The sequence below is a fragment of the Limanda limanda genome, chromosome 22 (genome assembly GCF_963576545.1).
Source record: "Limanda limanda chromosome 22, fLimLim1.1, whole genome shotgun sequence".
In the NCBI taxonomy this organism is placed as follows: domain Eukaryota; kingdom Metazoa; phylum Chordata; class Actinopteri; order Pleuronectiformes; family Pleuronectidae; genus Limanda; species Limanda limanda.
Genome location: NC_083657.1, coordinates 5,528,501 through 5,551,680, shown reverse-complemented (window position 1 = coordinate 5,551,680; position 23,180 = coordinate 5,528,501). Strand labels below are relative to the sequence as shown.

The 23,180-nt window shown below is 44.6% G+C and overlaps 1 protein-coding gene across 1 annotated transcript in view; it reads left to right on the top strand.

Moving 5' to 3' along the window:
* The first annotated feature begins 1,354 nt into the window (after positions 1-1,354).
* Positions 1,355-23,180, top strand: part of svep1 (sushi, von Willebrand factor type A, EGF and pentraxin domain containing 1) — an 88,314-nt gene continuing 66,488 nt past the window's right edge. Inside the window, exon 1 of the mRNA XM_061066702.1 lies at positions 1,355-2,291. Within this exon, the coding sequence (XP_060922685.1) occupies positions 1,743-2,291 (549 nt within the window). The 5' untranslated portion in view covers positions 1,355-1,742. The remainder of the gene's footprint in view (positions 2,292-23,180) is intronic.

The following is a 23,180-nucleotide window of genomic DNA, read 5'->3' as shown; positions in this document are numbered from 1 at the left end:
CCCATTAAAGTAGATCAGATTAAAGTAAATAGTTTTGTATGAGATGTGTAATAGTCACTTATGGATGTAGCGTTTGGATATCCACACACTTTTGGCCTCTTAATGTACCCGTCTCTCTCTCTTTCTCCCTATTTCTCCCTCTTTCCTCCACTTCTTCCTTCTCTCTGACCCTCTCTTCTCTATCAGCCTCTGCAGCTCCCTGTGAATCCCACTCTGAGCTGTAAATCTCCGGCCTTTACTTTAATGGGCGCCGTGTGCCTCTGTAACGCCGGCTGCCTTTGTTTTGGTTACAGATAAAATCACTGGAGGAAAACACAGCAGCAGAGAGAGAGAGAGAGAGAGAGAGAGAACGAGGCAATGAGATGTAGTAAAACTGTGTGTGTGTGTGTGTGTGTGTGTGTGTGTGTGTGTGTGTCTGTGTGTGCGAATCCCTGTGGTGCAGGAAGAAATAGACAAACCCAGGGAGCGAGAAGGGCATTTCTTCCCTCTTCTCCATTTCTGGAACAGGAGACGCAGCGAGAAACGAGAGAGCGGAGGAGAGAGGGAAGTGATATCTCCTTAGAGAGAGAGAGAGGGATGATTTGACCAAGCACACGTGTCTGTTTCCTCTCTCACAGGTTGAGATTCCAAGTTTTTATTTCCTCAAAGGCTCCAAACTGGTCCATCTGGTGTAATTTCTCAAATCTTGTGTGAGTTTTTTAATCTGATTAATCTCCTTGGCCCCCCCCCCCCGCTCTCTCTCTCTCTCTCCCTCTGTTTGATCTCGCTCTGAATCGAGCGGACACATGGAGTTGATCACAGCGCCTGTGGCTGGTGTTGTCTTTTGGGAATGTTGACAAGTTGACAGGCGAAGGCGCTGCGCTGACACCGAACCTCACTCCGCCGTCCGGACGAGAGAGGAAGACGGGCAGAGAGAGAGAGAGAGAGAGAGAGAGAGAGAGAGAGGAGAGGGGGGGGGGATACAGGGGGGGGAGGGTGACACAGAAAGAGATAGGGGAGAGAGGGGGGAGGTGAGAGGAAAGGAGGAGGAGAGATGAAGAGGTTGGAGAAAAAAAATGACTTCACGGCCACGACTGGCCTGCCCCCTTTTTCCCTTCAGCCTCTCTCTCTCTCTCTCTCTCTCTCTCTCAACTTTTTCTCCTCCTCCCTCCTCCCTCCTCCTCCTCTGTGTGTGTTTTTGAAATGATTTGGGGAGAAGAGGGGAGCAAGCATTCAGAGCTGGGCTGACGCTGCAGGCAGGAGCGTCTCACAGGAACAGGAGCCTGAGGACTGAAGGAGACCTGAAGAGCTGTTTCTGGATCTGATGCACAACCTGAGAGATTGACTTACAGGAGAAGCAGCAGGAGGAGGACAGAGAGAGGACTTATTGATTTGTAACCACAGGGAAAGAAAAAAGGAGAAAGAGCCAGATGTGCTGTACAGTTTGATCTGTGCAGGACAGACAGACAGGAAGACAGACAGACAACTCGTGAGCAAGCTTTCCACATTTCTCCACACGGGACCGGAGTGGTCGTCCAGCGGAGAGGAAGAGAAGCAGATGAACGGAGGCACGTTGGGACTGACAGGGGAAGACGCCTCCTCCTGAGCCAGCAATGCTTTTCAGGAACTTTGCACTGGACTGTTGCTGTCTGCTATGTCCCTGCACACGGATTCAGGCTTAAGAGACACATTCCCATCGAGTTCCTCCTGAGAGGATCCACGTTTTTTCTTCTCACACCCTCAGCGCAGGTGCCTCGGTCACGATGATTCCTCAGAGATACTCTTTAACACTCTCATGGACTTCTTGTCTTCTAGTCCTGTGCCTCCTGGATGTATGGACCAGCGCCCAACAGTCCCAGGTGCAGTCCCGCCGGTCCAGGCAAATGTCAGCCCTCACCTCCTCCTCCTCCTCCTCCTCCTCTTCGTCAGCCGGCAACCTGTCAGAGAGCGCCGAGAGCAAAGTGGAGCGCCTGGGCCTGGCGTTCAAGGGCAACGTCCGCGAGCTGCGTGAGAAGAGCTCCTGCCTGGACCTGGTGTTCCTGGTGGACGAGTCGTCCAGCGTGGGCGCCAACAACTTCCTGAGCGAGCTGAGGTTCATCCGCAAGATGCTGAGCGACTTCCCCGTGGCGGCGGAGAACACGCGGGTGGCGCTGGTCACCTTCTCGTCCAAGACCCACGTGGTGACCAGGGTGGACCACATCACGGCGCCCAAGGCCCACCACCACAAGTGCTCCCTGTTCAACAAGGAGATCCCGGCCATCAACTACCGGGGGGGCGGCACCTACACCAAGGGAGCCTTCCAGAGGGCGGCGGTGAGTCAGAGCCGCAGAGCGAGTGAAAGCGGCTCGAACGTTGATCCCCGTGAAACACGAGAGTCCAGAAAGTGCAGACACACGTCCTCATAAGTTCATTGGCTTCTTAGATTTCACTCACGTTCCTCGTAGCTTCCAGAACCTTTCCTGGTAATCTGTGTGTGTGTGTCTGTGCATGTGTGTGTGTGCATGTGTGTGTGTGTGTGCGTCAGTAAGTCTGCAGCAGGCTCAGTGTGGGTTAATGAGGCCCTGCACGACTTTTTTTTTTTACTGCCGCTGCTCCTGCTTCCTTTTAAATTACACACCAGGAGATAGTGAGGGGAAGCCACTCGCCGGCTAATTGCTCAGGAGTTTCCAGTGCAAATACCATTAGGAGGGAGCACAGGCATGCACATGCACAGACACACACACAGACGCCGACACACAGTAACCTGCAGGTCTGGAAAAAGTGGAACACACATAAATCAAATCATGGTGTGAAGCGTGGGCAGCGCTCTGGATGAATATGAATTACTTCAGTGTTACTGATAAGGTTTTGTGCAAAACCCATTTTACCTGGATTCATCCATCCAGCAAGGAGGTTATGTTTTTAACCCTGTTTTATTGGTTGATTTGATGCAAGATCACATATTTTATATACTTTCTTTAACATTTTCACCAATTTCCCATTGAATAATTTAAGGATCTAGAGGAAAAATATCTGAAAAATCTTAGTGCGTTTAATTTGATGGAGCTTGGTTGAATCCAAGGGGACTGTTGGGTCTTGGGGGTAAAATGAGCTCTAGATGATACTTAAACAAAAGCATTACAGTTTGTTAGCCTGCTCTGGACGCAGGGATCTGGGGGTAACGTGGGGTCACATGTGGGGTTGTGAACAGTAAGTCGTTTGCACGTCTTTCCACTTCCCTTCCAGCTTGTTTCCCTCTTCTCTACTCATCGCTGCTTCCTCTGGTTACAGTAAATTTGATTCTCCGCCTTAATTAGCTCACTATTATGTTTTTACCCCTGTTTTGTTGGTTGTTTTTATACTTTCCTTAACATTTTCACCAATTTCCCACTGAATAATTTATGGATCTAGAAGAAAAATATCTAAAAAATCTGATTGTGTTCAATTTGATGGAGCTTGATTGAATCCAAGGGGACTGTTGGGTCTTGGGGCTAAAATGAGCTCTAGATGATACTTAAACAAAAAGCAGTACAGTTTGTTAGCCTGCTCTGGACGCAGGGATCTGGGGGTTACGTGGGGTCACATGTGGGGGTCAAGATGTCAGCTTGTTTATGGTTTGTTGATTTGAGCTGCCTGACACCCAGCTGCATGCACACACACTCAAACACACCCAAACACACACACACACAGCTGCAAAAAGCTGTGTTGGTGGTACAGGGCCTGGTCGTGTATAAACACACACACACACACACAAACCTCACCTCAGGTCTGCCTTCGTCTCTGATTCCCTGAAAATGAAGTTACTTTTTTTGGAAACTTGCTGCAGGTGTCATTAAATCACTGGTGTTGTTTTACAGTCAGATGGAGGCCGACCTGGCTAATATCATGGCAGGCTGACAAATATGCAAAGGAGCTGTTATGACTGGGTGCATTGAAGCGAGGGAAGCAGATGCAAACTTCACAGACTTGAACGCTGTCCCACATGAAAACAGCAAATAGCTCCGCTGGCTCCTGGCTGCTGCAGCATCATCATCTGCTCAGAGTCAGAGACCTGGTGGGAGACAAGAAGCTCATTGAAGCGAAGGAGTGACCGAGTCCAGTAAAACCAGGTCCTCATACTTAGAGAGGCTTCTCTGATTAAACACAGAGAAGAGTTGTTATCTGAGTCGGATCCAAGAAGCCTGGTCATTCTCTCCTCTATTCTCTCCTCTATTCTCTCCTCCATTATCTCCTCTATTCTCTCCTCGATTCTCTCCTCTAGTCTCTCCTCCATTCTCTCCTCTCTCCTCCATTCTCTCCTCCATTCTCTCCTCTATCTCTCCTCCATTCTCTCCTCTGGTCTCTCATCCATTCTCTCCTCTAGTCTCTCCTCCATTCTCTCCTCCATTCTCTCTTCCATTCTCTCCTCCTTTCTCCCCTCCTTTCTCTCCTCCATTATCTCCTCTAGTCTTTCCTCCATTCTCTCCTCCATACTCTCCTCTATGTTCTTCTCAATACTCTTGTCTATTCTCTCTTCCATTCTCTCCTCTATTCTCTCTTTCATTCTCTCCTCCATTCTCTCCTCCATTCTCTCCCCCTTTCTCTCCTCTATTCTCTCCTCTATTCTCTCCTCTTCTCTCCTCCATTCTCTCCTCCATTCTCTCCTCCTTTCTCTCCTCTATTCTCTCCTCCATACTCTCCTCTATTCTCTCTTCTATTCTCTCCTAATTCTCTCCTCCATTCTCTCCTCCATTCTCTCCTCCATTCTCTCCTCTATTCTCTCTTCCATTCTCTCCTCCATTCTCTCCTCCATTCTCTCCTCTATTCTCTCCTCCATTCTCTCCTCTATTCTCTCCTCTAGTCTCTCCTCCGTTCTCTCCTCTATTCTCTTCTCCGTTCTCTCCTCCATTCTCTCCTCCATACTTTCCTCTGTTCTCTCCTCCTTTCTCTGCTCCTTCCTCTCCTATTCTCTCTTCCATTCTCTCCTCTATTCTCTCCTCTATTGTCTCTTCCATTCTCTCCTCTATTCTGTCCTCCATTCTCTCTTCCATTCTCTCCTCCATTCTCTCCTCTATTCTCTCGTCCATTCTCTCATCTATTCTCTCCTCCTTTCTCTCCTCCTTTCTCTCCTCTATTCTCTCATCCATTCTCTCATCTATTCTCTCCTCCTTTCTCTCCTCTATTCTCTCTATTCTCTCCTCTATTCTCTCCTCCAACAGCCTCATAACAGCTCGTCTGGCACAGTGTTTGATTTTATGCTGATTCCACAAATGAGCCGGTTCATAGGTGTCTCCTGATAAATCGCTTTGGTTTGATCTATAATTCCGTGAACGTGTCCCATCAGCCGAGTTTCTTAGACAAACACAAAAAAGAAGGTAGGTCAGCCGACCTCTGGCAGGTTCTACCTTCCCTCTTCCTCCCTGTGTGGAGCTCACAGCCTTGGACCGATCCTCTGGCTTAGCGCTGAAAGCTCGGCCCTCAGGGCGGATTTTCAGCTCGCTCTCCTCAGTTAAGTGCAGATAAGGAGACGGCTGGGCCCCGTCCCAGCTGCTGAGGACCACGGCAACACCAACAAAAGATTTTTCAGGGGGGGAATTTGGTGCCTTATCGGAAAAAATTCTCAAAGGCTCCGAATGTTTTGAGCCATTAATCAAGCGATGTCGTAGTCTAAATCATCCAGAGATGACAGGGAGCGCTGCTGCTCAGGCTCTCAAGTCGGCGGTTATTGATTCAAAGAATAACATTGACTATCGCTCTGATATTCACATGTAGAAGCCGACAAACTCCGGTGTGGCTTCTGCTGGTGAGAGTCTGTAAATCCAGAAGCCTTCACTCTCGCCTGATGGATGAATTCTGACGTCTACCGTGTCTTTGCATGATGGAGGAGGAGAACAGGCCGTCTGTGATTTATCACCTCAGCTCTGCTTTGTTTTATCCTCCACCTGCATGTGACTGGAAAGAGTGAAAACAGTGTGTGTTTGCCGTCTTTTTCCATTCCCCCCCGTGTAAAGGATGGGTCTGCTAATGCTAACCTGCGAAGGCGCGTACATCCGGCTGTCGGCGTGTTCAGACGGAGCTGAAGCGGCTCAGAGCGTGCGTGTGCGTGTCCAACCGGCAATTTTGTAAAGTGTGCGAGTGCTTGTAAATACTGATGTTGTGCTTTGGTCCCTGAACGTGTCCTCGTGGACAATCTGTCTCGGATCGGTCCTCAGGATCACGGAGGGGAATATGGTATCGGAACATCTCTATCATCTATGAACTGTTTCAAGGGGAAAGCAATTGTGTGTTTATCCATGTGTATTTGAACGTGTGCATCTGTTTCAGAAAGAAAAGAGAGAGACAGTGAAAGTAAGAGAGAGAGAGGGAGAGAGAAGATAATTGAGAATTGCAGTATAATAATAATGATGCCATATTTTATTCCCTTGGCTGGTCTCGGCTGTTCTGAGCGCTGTAGAAACCTGGAATCCATTAAGGGAGACATTTTTCCACCAGCCGTGCATGTAGAGACGGAGCCGTCCTCTTCATCTCCGTCTCTCTCTCCGCTGCCGTCTCTCTCTCTTTTCACCTCGTACATCACACACCAGGTTTAAAGCATCAACGTGCGCAGGTTCCTGATTCGGGGAGTTTTCACTTTGCTTTGGCAAATGTTGTACTTCGCCTTAAACTAATGTAAACACATTACTTCTGTCTGTCTTGTACTAATAAGTCAAGTCGCCATTCCAGGTTCGATGATGAAAGTTGTGACAGTGTGCGGCTGTCAGGAGGTAGAGAGGGTCGTCCACCAAACCAGAAGGTCGGTGGTTCGATCCCTGGCTCGGCTTTTTCTCTTCCAGAAGCATTAAATCACGTGTATTATTACAAATTTTGGTTTGAATAACGTATTTGAGTGATCGATAAGATTGGAAAGACTGGAAAAGTGCTATATAAATATCATTTAAAGGTAAAAGTGTCTGTAGCTGATCTGAATGACCTTACTCTAAAGCGGCCTTGTGTCTGACAGCTGAGGAATCAGGAGCATCTGTGTCTCCGACCATTTCTGTGACTTTCTGAAACCAGTGATCTGACATTTCCACCTGCTTCAAGTTAGGATTGTTCAGCTGAAGGAAAAAGAAATAACCTCAGGATTACATCTCTCTCTCTCTTGTTCTCTTATTGTACAACTATTTTTGTCAGTTTTCATGTGTAGGACTTTATGATTATCTTCCCACAGAGACTCCCTGACAACGTGCGTCATTATCTCAGTTGTTAAACAAAAATCTTCCCTCCGCACTCCGAAGGCCAGCTCTTCACTCTTCTTTCCAAAGTGTCACTTTGGATAAGAGTGCACACCCGCACCCTCGAACACACAATTTTGCCGTCATTCATATGCACTTAAAGTGACACAAGTTGTTATGGGAAGAACGACAAAGAGAGAACTTGAAAGAGATGTTCCACTCCAGCCCGACTTTTAACTGAGGACCTGGCCCGTCGCCTTGAGACGTGATTGACGGTTTGTCTGTTACACACATGGACGGAGCAGCAGCTCAGTTCCACCAGAGGAAAGAGTGTTTCAAACGCTGTCAGGAGAACTGGAAAGATTTCTGCCTGAGTCATACCGAGGCCTTCAGGGTCACATATCGTTTGAATTGTTCTGAGACGCTGCTGCCAGGACGCTTCCTCTTCTCCTGCAGCAATACCAAAGTCTCACAGCGTCAAAACACCTCAAGTTTGAGAAGTATATACTGAAAATGTTTGTTTGATTAATGTATAAAGTATTGGGACTAAAATATATGTGGATATCGATGTTAGGATTTAAAAAATATTTAATTTATCACTGATTCCTGTCGTTATCTAATCTGTATAACAAGAAATGTCATTGAGGCTTGATATTAAACAGTTGGACGTAAAATTTTATTATAAATAACGATAAATAAAAAAAAAACTCAAATACACCCAAATATATAGAACTTAAATCAAGCAAATAAACTATTTTCTACATAAAATATGCATTGTATATAATGTAGAATGCTCATATCGAACTATTGTTATCAACCAAGCAATAAATTGGTCTAAATCTAACGAGCTTTAAATCCCTTTGCTTGATAGATATGATCAAAAAGCTCTGAGGTCCCTCTCCCCCTTCGTCCATTTGTCTCCACGTCTCTGATGGAAACCAGGACATCAGTCTGTGTCTGTTCCTGCTCCTCAAATAAGACGTAGACGAGCGGTAAACGTCGAACATTATGAGTTTATTAAGAGTGCATCTCGTGGTGATTCCCTCTGTCTCGTTTATCCAGGATCTGTCTCTCCTCAACCTCGCCGCTGACATGACAACCTTATAACTAATGACTGATCGATCACCCTGTAGTTTCCCAGCGTGTCTTATAAAGGAGCTGATTGGTGTGTTCAGGTCCTGGAGGAATAACGGGTACTGTACTTGAGGCAGAATCCCAGCTCCTCCTCTGCTCGCTGAATAAGTTCTTTTTAGCTCGTTTTTATTCCCCTGCTTTTACCTTTTACTTGACCTTAAAGTATCTTCGAGGCAACACAACTCAAATCCCTTCACTTTATTTTGTCGGCTGCTATTAATCTTGTAGATCCAGGAATTACGTTTCTTTTTTTCCATTGTTGCTCTTATTATAACTTGCTTTGGTTACGAGTGTCAGCTATAAAAACACGGAGAGAGAAATTGCTGTTTCTGTAAAAGCCAGCTAAAAATCCCCCTCTGCCATCACTTGTTTTCTGTCTCATCATTCGTCTCCGTGCTGAAGATTTACCTCCGCGTCTCCGAGCGCTGCCAGATAAATAAAAATACAAAAAAGGGCCCCGGCTTTGGCGGAGCAACGCCGAGCGCTAAACTGGACTTGGCGGCCTCTCCTGTGTCAGTTCTCCGTTGCATAAGACACAGACAGATGGGCAGCGTGTGAGGAGAGATGATGAAAGGAAAGGAGTGGGACAAAGGATGGAAGAAGGAGAGGAAAAAAGAGGGAGGGAAGAGCCCTGGACGGAGGGAAGAATGTGGCTAATGTTTTTACCTGACTGTTGGTGGAGCCGGGTTGAACTCAATCTGGGTCAAAAACAGATATTGGAGTTTACCAGCGTTTAAATGAGCTTCATAGTAAAAAGGAGTTTGTTTCTGGGACTGGAATCTGTTTTGGAATTGCCAATAAGGTCCAGTAGCTCCTAATGGGCCCAGTACACACACACACACATAGACACACACACTCATTATTCACACACAAATTCACTCACACACACAGTTTATGTAGCAGCTGCACGTCTTTACATGGTTGTCATCATATACATAAGTCAGAGGGTTCGTATTATACACACGGAGCTATGCATGGGAATGTGTGTGTGTATGTGTGTGTGTGTGTGTGTGTGTGTGCTTGTGTGTGTGTGTCTGCTTTCATGGACATGTAAGTCTTATAGGAATATATAGGTTGGACCAATCAGGAACATTTGCAGAGCTGTGAAGCTTTCATTAGGATTTAAAAAGTACTTTCATTTAAATAGTCATCCCAGGAGTTCTGGTTTTCTTAACTTGTGTTATTCAGAAACATATTTTACCGGGTGCTTTAGGAATAATAGATCTTTCTGAGGGAGGCCGGCTCTGTTTCTTTTTCCAGTTTGAGTCTTGACTCCGAGCCAGTGTTTGTCCAGTGTCGTCCAAGTTGATGTTCCACACAAGGTGGTCACTTGTCCGTCACACCCCAACACCACGCCACGCCTTCTCTTCACCGAGCTTTGCCAGACCACAATAAGCGAAACAAATATCTCGGGCTCCGTCTCATTCCAGTGGGTCAGCGCTATTTTTCTCCCATTTCTCCCATTTCTATGCCTTTTCCATTATGCTAGCCTCCACACTCAGGCAGGGGCACGTCATCTTAGTCGGCTTTGACGCATTACTGCCATCATGTGAAGTATTGTTTTTCAAAACATTCTCTATTAGATTAAATGAGGCTTGTGTAGGTCTCTTGTATTAGGTTCTGTACATTCTGGTCCTGTATGAAACCCACACACACTGATTTTCTGAAGAAGCAGTAATGAGATGTAGAGCGCTCCGAGATGAATGTGGGGAATGAAGTCCATCCATCACCTGAGCGCTGGAAAGTTTTGTGCACGAGGCCTTTTCATTTCTAGAAAACACATTTGCTCACTGGAGCGATGTTTTTTTATTTTCGTTTTTTATCCCTCTGGCCAAGTTACAGGGCAACTTTTGAAACAAGCCAGTAAATTCACTCTGAACTCTCTTGTGTCGGAGGGAGAAAGCAAATGGCCTCAGTTCCAGCGAGAGGAGCCGAGGCAGCAAATGAAAGCAAGGTGCATCTCTTTCATCTGCTCCCAGAGGCCGGACCCAGTCGAGATAAGATGATAAGGAAAAGACTCTGTTTCCTGTCTGAGCAACTGTCTCTTCCCGCCATCTCACCCTTAATCATTTCCTCCCCCTCAGTGTGTCTGCTTCTTCCTCCTGCCTCCTCCTCCTCTTCCTCCTCCTCCTCTTCCTCCTCCACAGTGTCAGAGTGTCTGATGGGTGAGAGAGAAGAATGGAGCGGCTGCTTCACCTACCAGCCAGAGAAGCGCTGATAAGACAGAGGCCAGACAGGAACTGGAAGGTCCACAGACACAGTGGAGGAGTAAAAGAACATGTTTCTCTATTTTGATTTTAAAGCAGAAACCTGTAACTTAATTGAGGTTTACACAACAGCAAGGGCAATATAATGGTGGCTTGTTTATTCAAGTTTTCTTAATGTGTTGTGTGTCCAAATCGCACAATATATGTGCCTCACATAGAGTAGGACAGAGATTTCTGAAATTAGATTCATTAATTCATCACGTTGAAGTTGGTACAATGTGAAAATCTCTCTTATAACCCAGGAAACATAAACATGATATACTTTTAGGGAAGTGGTGAAGTTACACAGCTCATTAAGTAAATATTTCAATATCAGAATATGAAAATAAACGTATATTCAAAATATAGCTTGAAACTTTTCTTCCGCTCGACCTTTTTGACTTTTGTCCTCTTAAAAAACAGCAGCATAATTTGATCATTTGTGATTTCATTTCTCAAGTTGTTTAGTTTAAATCCTAAAAATATAAACTCCCTGACTATATGAAGGATTCAATATCATTCCATAATGCGTTGGTTTTGGAAAAGCCGGCGCTACCTGAAATTCCCCCTTTTTTCAGTCAAAACACAGACGGTGATGTATTGCAAATGTAATTTTTCTTGTAAACAGATATCTTAATGTGACTCTCGACTTCTACTTTGGCTCATAATTGACTTTCATGCCATGAAATCACATTGTAATTATGAGCACTTCTCAAACGCAGACACACCTTACCTGGCCCGAATGCTCAGGGCGTAACTTGGAAAAGGATTCAGACACGGTTGTGGTCATCGACATGATGGACTCAACATGACTGTGTGTCTGTGTGTGTCTGTGTGTCTCGATTGTGTGTCCTGGGTTCAGGAGGAAGAAATGCATTAGTCTCCAGCTCCGCTCCTCTGGGCCTCTTCATGTGCAATCACTCCCGACAGAAATAGTCTCAATTCTCTTCTTTTATAATTCTTTCTCCATCAACCTCAAATATGTGTTGGAGCGTTTCTCTCTTCTCACTGAGCTGCTTCGCTGTCAGTGTTGATGTGAACACTGCTGATGTTTCTAGGAAAATAAACTCTGGGGTTTGAAGCCATATTTCGACATTTCCTTGATTCTTTTTTTTTCTGTCTTGTGGAACCAACTCTCATCCAGGGATTTTTAAAGTATTTCAACCTCTTTCATCATTACCTCCTACACCTTCTTTTATTAATCCATCCATTGCTTTCTTCCAATAGTCTTTGACGTCATGGTTGTGCAAAGGGCTGCACGGTTTCCTGAGTTCCAAGGTGACGTCAACGACAAATGACTTGACTAACTGACCACTTTGTTTTTGTCTGATATGAAACTGAGCAGCAGCAGCAGCCGCACATCTGCAAAGCTGAAAAACAGGATACGAGTAATATGTGGTTCTTGATGATGGATGGGATTCTGGCGACTTTATTCCAGCCTCTGCTTCTCCAGTCAACGTAAAGGTTTATTCTAGATAGATGGACGTCAAGTTGTGTCAATCACGCTCTCACATTGACTCTGAAGCGTTCGTCCAAGTATTTTATAACATGTTTGATTTGCTGATATTGGCCTAGTGTGTGTGTGTGTGTGTGTGTGTGTGTGTGTGTCCTTTCCTTAGACCTACTGCCAGCCGCTGCTTGAGGTCAATTGGATAAAGGAAATTTGTTTCCTTCCTTTTTAATGTGCGGTCCCCGTGTTGCTAGTCGTCAAACTGGACCACACTGATATCCTGAAATAAACTTGGAAGCAATCGGGATAACTTCCCAGCTCCTTGATCAGAATGTCAAATTCTTAGGATCTGATTGACCCGATGTTTTCTTTTTATTCATGAAGTGAGAGGAACATGAAATCGACTGTTTAATCCTTATCTTTCCGACTGCAGATTTTCCCAGTAGAAGTGCTTGGTGATTCTTTCCGCCTGCTTGTTGAACTGCTGCTGCTTGGTGAAGCCGACACAGTGGACCCGGTGGTTGAGAGCAATTTAGTTTTACAGGCAGTTTGTTTTTACAGTAACTTGAATCACCGACCTTCCATAAATTCATTATTCCAACGATCTGCCCCTCGACACGGGTTGAACTGCACTTCGTCCTCCTTTTGTCTAATTGCACAGACAATATTTGCCTTTGTTACTTAACAGCGTTCCTGCTCCTTCTCTCAGCACACTCCGCTCACCCCTGCCCTCCGCTCTGAAATGGAGACTGAATATTTTCCACAAACAGGGGCCTACTTTCCGACCTCTTGACGTCTAGACGACCCCGAGGCCTCCTCCTCCACACACACACACACACACACACACACACACACACACAACCTAGCGTGCGTGACGAGGCTGATGCAACTGACCTGAGATGAAAAGCAGCAAGAAACTGAATTTAAAAGTTGAGGAAAAATAGATTTTGTCTACAGAGAAAATGAAGCAGAAATTGGCGAAGGAGAATTTAATATTAGTAGAAAACAGATATGAGCTGATAATAAAAACGAGTGAATGCAGGATCTAGGAACATATCCAAAGCCAAGGCTCCGATTTATTGAATAAACTGAATCAGCATTTCACTTTTCGGTGAATCAGCAAATCTGCGCATGCTTCATGGATTTGCTTTTTGACCCCGTCTCTCATCAGATCATTTTCAAAGCTGTGTTCCAACTCATCCCTCCGTTCCCTGTCAGCACGTATCGATAAACCCTTGAACCCTTTTCCATCTCCTGGCTATCGCGTATCCCCGGGGAAGTGTTGACAGACAGACATATGCACGTCCAGAGGTCAGCTGAGGTCAGAGGTCACGGCAGCGAGTGCGTCTGCAGAAAGGTTCGTGAGAGGTTCAGGTAGAAAACCAGACAGTGGATCCTAGTAGAGCTCCAGAGTTCAGACAATGAAGGAACTGAATTGATGGTCTGGTCCACAAAAGGATTCTCCGAGTTGCATCACCAGCTTGTGCCAGCCTCACTATTGCATCATTAGCCACTTTGAGCTGCAGTGAATCCTGGGAACCACCAGATAAGTGTTTGAATGAAACTTTTAAATAGGATGACCTCTAGTCACACTGGGTCACAGAGGTGCTACTAAGATTTTTGATTAAGGATGTAGCCGCTGAATTGGGACAGAGATGTAGAACCGACTGCTCAGTAAGCTGAAGTCTCTTTATCTTTGCAGAAGTAACTAAACGTGTCTTCAACCTTAAGTTGTTTTGTCTGTTTTGTTAACCGAGCGTTGAAATCCAGCAGTTACTGATTTACAATCTCTGAAATAGCTGCTCATTTTGTTTCAGTCTCTCTTATTCTGAGACATTGTTCTAATAGATTTTCCAAATGCTGGAACAAAAACCCTTCAATTCAACACAGCACAGAGGTTTTTAAAAGCCCAATCCAAGGTCACTGGTTTCCTCCAGCTACTCTCCAAGCATCCTGCTCCCATCTGTATCCACTACAGCAGCCACAGACTTGGCCATGTAAGACCTCGGTGGGTCTGCTTCATCCTGCTTCATCTTCTTTACATTTTTCCTTTGATAGGTGGTCTTTATCCATCAGGAGATTAAATAAGAGTCCAACTCAAAGTTAAGAATACTCATGCTTAAGTGTCAAAAAAGATACTTAACTCCTGGTTTTGAATCATTGGGTTTAGAAAGCAACATGGTACAATTATTTTATTTTACCAGTTTAGTCGGTCTTTGGTTGGTGGTGGAGATCCTGAGGGAGCTGGCAGGCGCTGGTGGCTTTGGGTGGATTTGAAATGGATGGAGAGGATCTGAGTAGGACTTTGTGGGAATGAGTGCACGACTCGAGTATGTAGAGTAAATCAAGAGTGTGTGTTTAACCTGAAGGAGCCGCAGATATATTACCATCCATCAGATTGGAATCATTCAGAGAAAACAGCCACAAATCAGTCTTTGTTCAGTTGCTGAAATGTTGTAAATGAATGTAGTTATTGCTGAGTCAGTATTTGGCTTCTGCGAGTGCTGCTAAGTTTGTTCTCTGTGTCAACTTGTTGTGTTTGTGTTTCTCTCTTTGTCCATCCGTCTCCCTTTCCAGTCTGTCTTCTCTCGGTGCGTCACTGCTGTGTTCCCGCCTGGAGGGTCCGCTCCAGTGTTTTCCAGCAGAGTGTATGTGCTGGGAGTACTGGGAGTGCTGGGTCTGGATGCTGTGTGGATGTGTGTCCCACTTGGCCCGGGGTTAAGGCAGCTGCGGTCAAATAACTGGGCTTCGCTCGGGCCAAAACCAGAGACTCCCATTCGAGGGAAGAATTAAGAGAATGATAACGAGGTGATTGGGGCCGGTGGAAAAAACAGGATGTTTGTTTTTTTGTGTGTATATGAAATGAGAATGTGTGCACAGGGAAATTATGAGTATCTCTTTGTGCATCATTCCCACTTTTTCTTTCCAGGGATTTTTCCTTTTCTTCTCACAGCCAAGTGCATCAATCTTTTAAATGTCAGGTTCGGCCAGTTTGTTGATATAGAACCATTCAGACACAAGGAATTTCAAAGGGAACTTCACAAAAGGGATAGAAACACGTTTAAAAAACAGTGGAGAAGAGTGTGAACCTCCACTAAAGTCTAAAGAACTAACCGTCTAAAGAACTGCAAGTGACCTTTCCTTTTTCAGAGGTATTCCTTATTCTTGCTCACCCCTGTTCTCCTCCTCCATGCATCAGGAGCTGGTCACTTGCCAGCGTGGAAATTGCCACACACCACTTTGCCTTTCAACCCCAGGCCCAAAATAAATTATTCACTTGCTCGTTGAGACCCTGAAGTCGAAAAAGACCCTCGTATTTTCACAGGGAATGAGCTCAGCGGAGGACACAGAGAAAATCTTTACATTTCCCGACTCTGTAAAACACAGATGTCAGTAAAACCCCCTCGACGGAAACAAATTAAACTCCAGAGCTCTCCACCGACGCATCCATCGCGGTATCTTGCCTTTAAAACATAGAATTAATTGTTCCCCAGTGAAGAGGCTTTTTAATTTAATGACTATAGTAAGGAGGAGTGTGAGCATGTTATAGGAATCAGATGTGTGGAGTCTACAGGAGCTGCTGTTCACTGGTCAGGGCAAATTCCACCAGTGCAGCTCCCAGTGTGCACATCTGAACAGTACACACACACACACAATAGACTTAGCTAATGACAGTAAAGCATTTGAATGATTCTTTTATGCGTTTTGCAGGAAGTACTTTTTTCGATACAATACTTAACTACGGACTACTGGCGCCTAGAGAGTTCAAAGAGAGCTGCATCGATTTCCTCCGTGCTCGTCACCACTTTTTTATTTGGAATGGAATTTGGCTCCGGTGCCGGATGATTATGTTCCCATTCTTAAATCGCACCTTAAAAGCTCCCATTTTTTCAAATGGTGGAAATAGTCTCCGCTGATCAGAACACCAGACGTTTTTTAATCCCTGAAAAAAAAAGATGTGGTGAATCCCACATCTGGAGCTGACGACTTCCACCTCTGTTTCTCTCCGGAACAGAAATATGAACTTGAAAATGACAGATGTAAATAATAACATTAGGACTCTGAGCACCATTGGGATAAAGCATTCCAGCATGTACGATATCCAACATCTGGAATCTTAATCTTAATTAAAGATATAATATATAATAAATCTTCATTAAAATGTCTAAACACAACTAGACTCGGATTTTTGCCTACTAGATTCTCATCATCTGACCTCCACTGATGTGAAGAGCTTTGTTGACTCTATTTAAAACAAACTGGACGATATATTTTCTCTTAAAGAAAAAACAAAAGCACTTTAAATTTTTGTAATGCAAGTAATTTTAACGCATTATTACCAAAAATGAGCATCTCTGTTTGATGTGAACGTAAAGCAACTGCAGCTCTTTACACTCTTGGTCGTGAACACACACTTTCCTACACACACATCATGTTCACTCACTTCACACTCTGTTCTTTCCACTGTGCATTCACACACAGACACACACATACACACACACACACACACACACACACACACACACACACACACACACACACACACACACACCTACACCCAGATTCCCTCTTACTTAAAATACTGCTCAGCAATTGATAGGTGCTGCTGACACCACCCTTGTGTGCGTGTCTGTGTGTGTCTCTGTGGGTGTGAGTGGGCGGGGTCAGTGAGAGTTCAGAAACGATTGGGCGAGGAGTCTTTGAAGAATAATTCCCTGTTGGCAGGGTGAAAGGTCGGCGAGGCGTCAGTAGGGACAGGATCCGTCTGTCAACAGCTCCACGGGTCTGTACTAGAGTAGGAGAAGTTTCCAGGAGTATTTTAACCTTAGAACGTGGTTTGGAGATAAAAGTTTCCTTATGTAATACAAAGTCTGTTTGAGCAGGTATAAGTATCTGGCACATTTTCTCGATAAACCATAAATTGATCCAAATATAACCAGCAACCAAACTCACACAATCAGGAACCTTGATTCCTGTGTCAGATCATTTGTAATGTGATGTATAAAGAGCTCATTAATTGCAGTTACGCATACCGGGGTTTTATAAATATCATTTTATTCTGGTTTGCACACGTTCAGCTTTTGTGCACATGTACAACAGAGTTCTTTTTATAAATGAGACCCAAGGAAATTGAAAAGCTCTGCAAGTGAAAACAAAATCTTTGGTATTTCTGTGTTGCAATGTTCTTTGCTAACATCTGCCAAGCCGGTGTATCACAAACATCCATTTATATCCAGATAACAGAGTAGACTGGGTTTGATGATTGTAATTGTTATCTATCTTATTGTGAAGGCCCGAGAGTTCCCTTGAATTCAATCATGCTGCACCTACACCCTTGTAGATATCAGTCTTCTAAACAGGCCTGGTTTTCTTTTTCATCAGGATCCATGAAATATTCCCTTGGAAATCAGTGAAAATGTCAGAAACAGCTTCATCTCACAGTTATTAAAGAAACTGATGAAATTGATGATAAGAAAGAGATTAAAAAATTCCTGGACCTGCTCTTTTTGGCTCTCGTCCCGTTCTTCCAGCAAGTTTAGATAAAATCAGTTCTGTAGTAACATCTATCTCACACCTCTAAAAACCAGATTCGATCTCACGGATCCATATACAATAGACGGCTTTGTAATAACAGACAAAAATCACAGAAAATTCCAGAATATGGATTTATTTTGGCATTTTGAGATTGAGGATTTAACCCAAAGCGTCACACGTTGGCACCTGAGGAAACCAAAAGTATTTCAAAGAGCCCGTGGTGGCAAACGAAAATAACACGTTCTCCTGGGCGAAGGCGTGTAAGGTCTATTAGTAAACCACTGGCTATGCTGAGGTTAGAGTTCCATGGTGCCAGATTCCGTGGACTTGTTTTCTTTGGTGAGTGTGTGTCTGTGTGTGTTTGTGTCCGTGTGTTTATCAGACTGTGGGTCTGTTTGTGTGAATGACCGCAAATTGGCCTCCATCCTGTTTTGTTTCTTTGTGTTGTCCCTGGTCTGATTGGGGGAAGATTTCAATTTCTGGAAATATTAGTTTTAATCAGTTCATGTTTAAAAAAGCCGTCAACTGGCAAGAAACTCGTCCCTCAAGACACACGGCGTACAAATATAATCAGTTATAATTCCGAGTATCTAACGTCTAAACACAGGTGTCTCCAAGCAACAGTATATTTGTGTTAGTAATTTTTTTTTTTTTTCAGAATTACAGTACGTTCATCATCTCATGCTCCAAATTTCTCCTGATTTATGATGGGATTTAGAGTGTTTGTAGAAATCCAAAGCCAACTCCACACAATCTCCAAGCAATACCACCCAAAACGCCTCCTCCTCCTCCTCCTCGTGTGACCTCCCAGCTCGGGCTTCCTCTCGATGCCATGAGGTCCAGTATAATTTATCTTTCCGACGAGGGCCCGGTCCAGAACAAACAGCAGAATCAATAAGTTGAAACCTCTCACATTAATCTGTACAACAAACACTGACGTCTCTCCAGTTACCTCCTCGTGCGGAGGAAATCTCCGGCTCCAGCTGGTGCCAAGACAAACAAACGCCTCTGGAGAAGAAAACAGAGGGAGAGACGGAGAGAGAGAGAGAGGAACACGAGGAAGAAATGCAACTGCAGCAACAACCGTCAACATAACGAAGGAAAATGCTGCGTTGGTCTGAGCAGTGTGGTCGCAGCTAAGTCTGGACGAGATGGGATTCGTTTTCATGGATGTTTTAAGGAAGGCGACAGTCCCCAAATCATTCCCTACGTCTAAGCACTGTCAACACGCCAGTCTGGAGCCGGGAAAGCAGTGCACGCCACCACACTGTTGTCTTTGTTTATATCCAACTCACGGCTCGGCCTCAGAGATGACGCTGAGCTGTGCTCGGTTAGTGAGGTGATGATCTCACGGATATGATGTAACTCGTGGTATCTCTTCCTCTACTCAACATAGGTTTGTTGAAAATAGCTTTTTATGTCACACAGATAATTTGAACAAAACTGCAAAACACGGAGAAGGTTCTGTGATTAAAATGAGTCTATTTGGTGCTTAGACGCCTTGAGATGTCAATGTGTGTTAAAAGGGGATCAGGCTGTGTGTAGCGTTGAACCCCCAGCCCACTGGTGACACTGGAGATTTGATGATGGGATGGAGAGATGCTGGGGATCTGGAGGAGATGATGAGTGGAGTCAGCTTGGCTCAGGGTGGCCGTGAGTCACAGAAGTGTCGAGAGAAGAGAAGAGATTTTAAGTTTGACAGCATATTCATGACTGGCGGATTGAGATTGAGGCCAAATCTGATTGGCTGCTGGAAACCACCCCAGGCAGATCCAGAGTTTGGGTGGTTCCGGGTTTGACTTGGGTCATTCAGGCATCTCTGTGGTGACATGACAGCTTAATGAACAGCTTTGACAGCTCATAAGCGATTGGCTGACGTCGAGAGTGTCAGATTTTATTGGATGACAACTTGGATGCGCTGGTGGAGAGTCGAGATAACGGAAACTGTGAACTATGCTACGCTCATTGCTCACGCCAACTGTGACATCAACACGACGCCTTTTCCCTTTATACTCCCAGTGAAGTGCAGTCTTCTTCTAATGGCCAGAAAAAGGCAAAGAACAAGAAACTCTAAACAGAACAAACCGAGGTTTCTCTATATATAGACGGACCTGTTTGCAGGCTTCTCAAAAAGTTGGGAGGTGCAGGACCAGTCCAATTAATGCTGTTCGCCAAGAAAAATTATGTAATTTGTGGCGCGAGCGAAAGACAGGAATGGAGAGCATCAACTTTACGTGGCATTCGCAGTGAAGACCTTCACTCGCTGAACTTTTCCTTTTGGTCGATGAATCAACTTACAGTTTCGGCTCCTAACCCGTAACATATCGAGCAAACTGGTTTTCATCAGATTAAAAAACATCAGCGAAGTCCAAAAATATACAAAGACTGAAACCGGCCGATGTCCTGGACATGCACTCAGTAATAAGTTTAATATTGTGCAGACCATCTTACCGTACGTTTGCTTGGATAACATTCAAAATCCTTGTGCCCACAAAATGAAACAGATGAGATCCGATATGCAAAAGTCAGAACTCTGTAAAAAAACATGCTTTGCTTTCCACTTTACCATATATAGTCATATTGACAGATCTAAACCCTCCATTTAAACTTTACAAACGTCAAACACATGCAACGAACATGGAAAACAGTTTAAAATGAACGTGAATAACCAACATACATGACATGAGGCAGATCGCCAAGCCGGGCTGAACCGTCCAACTGGCGCTCGCACTCACACTGCTCTTGTTATTCTTCCTCCCACTCAATCAAACCAGCTTTCCACCGTCCAATTACCCAGAAGGCCGAGTGCGATCGCAGCACGGTCAGCGCCTCAACTGTTTCTCTCAGCGTTTCTCGTTTATAGAGACCAGTAGGGTGTGGTAATTGAATTGGTTTTCTCATTTGCCAGCCAAGATAGCCTGTTTCCCCCTTGGCGTCACATCGTGGAATTAGCTGCTCTCTCCCTCTCTCTCCGTGTGTCTCTCTCCCTCGCTGTGGTCGCCGCTCGCTGGAGTTGTTGAGGTTGATGAATGATGTTGTGACAGAAGCCGTCGAGCTAACACACACAGCTGTCCAGCCGGCCGTGTCTGGCAATTAACCGACTGTCCGCACTCTCTCTCTCTCTTGCAACACACTGAGTCAGACTGGGTTCGCTTTGGGCCCAGTTAGGCTCCAGTGGAGACTTTTAAATCATTATGTCGTGGTGAGTCCGGCAGTATTTTCCTGTAATGACTCTCCTGTTCTGGGAATAACTTTTCCATCCCTGCTATTTTGCCAACTACACCCGAGACAGGTTAACAATTATCCGTGTAGTCTCTGTGTAACAGTGGTTTTCTAAACCTCTACTTTAGGCTCGATGATTGATGGCTGATCTTTCTGAAAATATTGTTGTCCTTTGTGCGTCTGCTTTTCTTAAAGGGCAGCCATGCACTAATGTTTCTTACGCCAGCAGGCATGCAGGAGTTATCTAAGACTTAAACATACATTTGCTGTATATTTATAACGTAAATATACATGAAATTAGTCAGAAGATTATTGTTTTTTCAAATAATCTGCCCTCTGGATAAGACAACATATTTCCTTTTTTTTGGGGACAAGACAAACGTATTTATTATATCTTGGAATTAATGAATAATGCAAATGTGTGTTGCACATTAGTTCCAGGAAGATTAGTCCACTGTCTTTAAAGGGACTCTTACCTTTGTTGCATTTTTACACTTTTTTTGGATAAGGTTAAATTGGTATTAATAAGGTAATGACACTCTAAAATGCAAGACAGACCCACCAGGAGTAAAAACAAACAATTATTTCACTCTCATAATATTTAGTGAAAACTTCAACCAATAAAATTCTTCGGACCGAAGGACCTTATTGGCCGACAGACCTGTCTGTTTGCTGCATGGACATGCAGGTTTTCCGTCTGCTTCTTGTGGCGCATTCGGGCCCGTCATCATATGTGAATGTAAATGTATATAACTTACCGGTGCTTCTGAATCCGAATCCATTGCTTTGGTAAACAAAAACTCACGTGCGTGCGCGGAGGCAGTAGGTCGTAAGTCTGCTTGTAAATAAAGTTTCTTCAAAAAAACACCGCGGATGGGAACGAGGGGGTGGGGCATTGGAGGAAGGCGGGATGATTTGAATGTGCTGTAATTCTCAAATGCAACAAAGGTAAGAGTCCCTTTAATAGACAGGAGCTACAGATAGACGACGTCTGTTTTCTTGTTTCTGTGAAGAGTCGTCCTTGCTGTTCTCCTCTGTATCCGTCACTTAGGACTGTCAGGACACAGCTGGACAGCAGCTTGCATTCATCTGTCTGAACTGCAGGAGTAGAGAAAGAGAAGTCATTCCCCATATAAACTTCTAGAGACAAAAATACTGCGTCAAAATCCAGCAAATTATTCTCCATGGACAGCAAACTGTGCATGCTTCGTTTGCTCAATGTGTTTTTGGGATAATCCATCACAGGACAAGTTTTATTAGCTTCCATGTGAGCAAACATCAGAGAGCTTGCTCACATCAACCTTTTTTAAAAACAAAGAAAAAACCAATGCTCTCCGACTGTGAGCTCTACATCACTGCGGCTCGATGCTTCATTTAGTGAAGAGGGTTTTTCAAAACTTGCTTTAGCAGTGAGCCAAAAGAAGATGATATGACATTTATGAGGTGGTTTTCCTGCTGACTGTGAGACGAGTTTCAAGTCTGTGCAAGTTGAATATCTCCCACACTGTCATGAGCAGACACTCACAGGCTGCAAGGTATGAAATCAATCTAAAAAAGCTTCATTCAAGCACTTTCAAACAGGTTTATTGTAAATAATAAAGGATTTGCAGTACAGATGCTAAAGCAGACAGCAGCACCTGTACGGCTCTTTGCTTCCTGGGTGGCCCTTTGTGGAAACTTCCCTTCTACCCCCTGCTGTGCGGCCTACAGCTGAGCCGAGGAGGAACACGGAAAGTTAGAGAAACACAGATTACGTTGCGTGAAACCAACGTGTGAGAAGCAGCAGGCAGCAAAATGGAATCAGAGCTTGAAGGCAAAAGGTGATTCCACGTGCTTTACAAGTCCAAACACTTCAGGATTCATTCACTTCCAAAGTGGGACAGTGCAAAGTTAGGAAACAAGTTAAAAGCAAAGTGAGTTTTCACTCATCAGACCAGGAAGTATCCCTGCAAGTGACCCAGTTCCTCTCAAATATCCAAAGTATGTGTCCCAGAGATGTTGCTCGAGTGGAGTGGAGTGTGTGTAATTCACTTGTGTCCCGCGGGCTTGTTGTTGTTATTCCTACCACCCGGGCCAAGAGCAGATAGCCTGTTAAAACAAGCGCTCTCACTTCCGACCATCGGGGAGAAAGCTTGTGTCCGAGAGGATGCAGTCGGGTTGCGTTTCTCCTGCGCTGCAGAGGAATGTCTGCGAATAGGGGTTTTGTTTTTTATTTTTAGAAGGTGGATCTCAGTGTAAATGATAGAGATGAGACATGAGGAGACAGTGTGAGGTGAAGCTGGTGACTGAACACTCACAGTTACCAGTATCAATAACTATTAAAGGTTTTCATTTGATTCTCAGGCATGACGCTCACTTTTTATGCATTCATGATGAGGCTGCAAAGATTCACTGGTCAGAATTTGGTGTTTGCATATTTTTCCATTTTATTAAACCTGATGT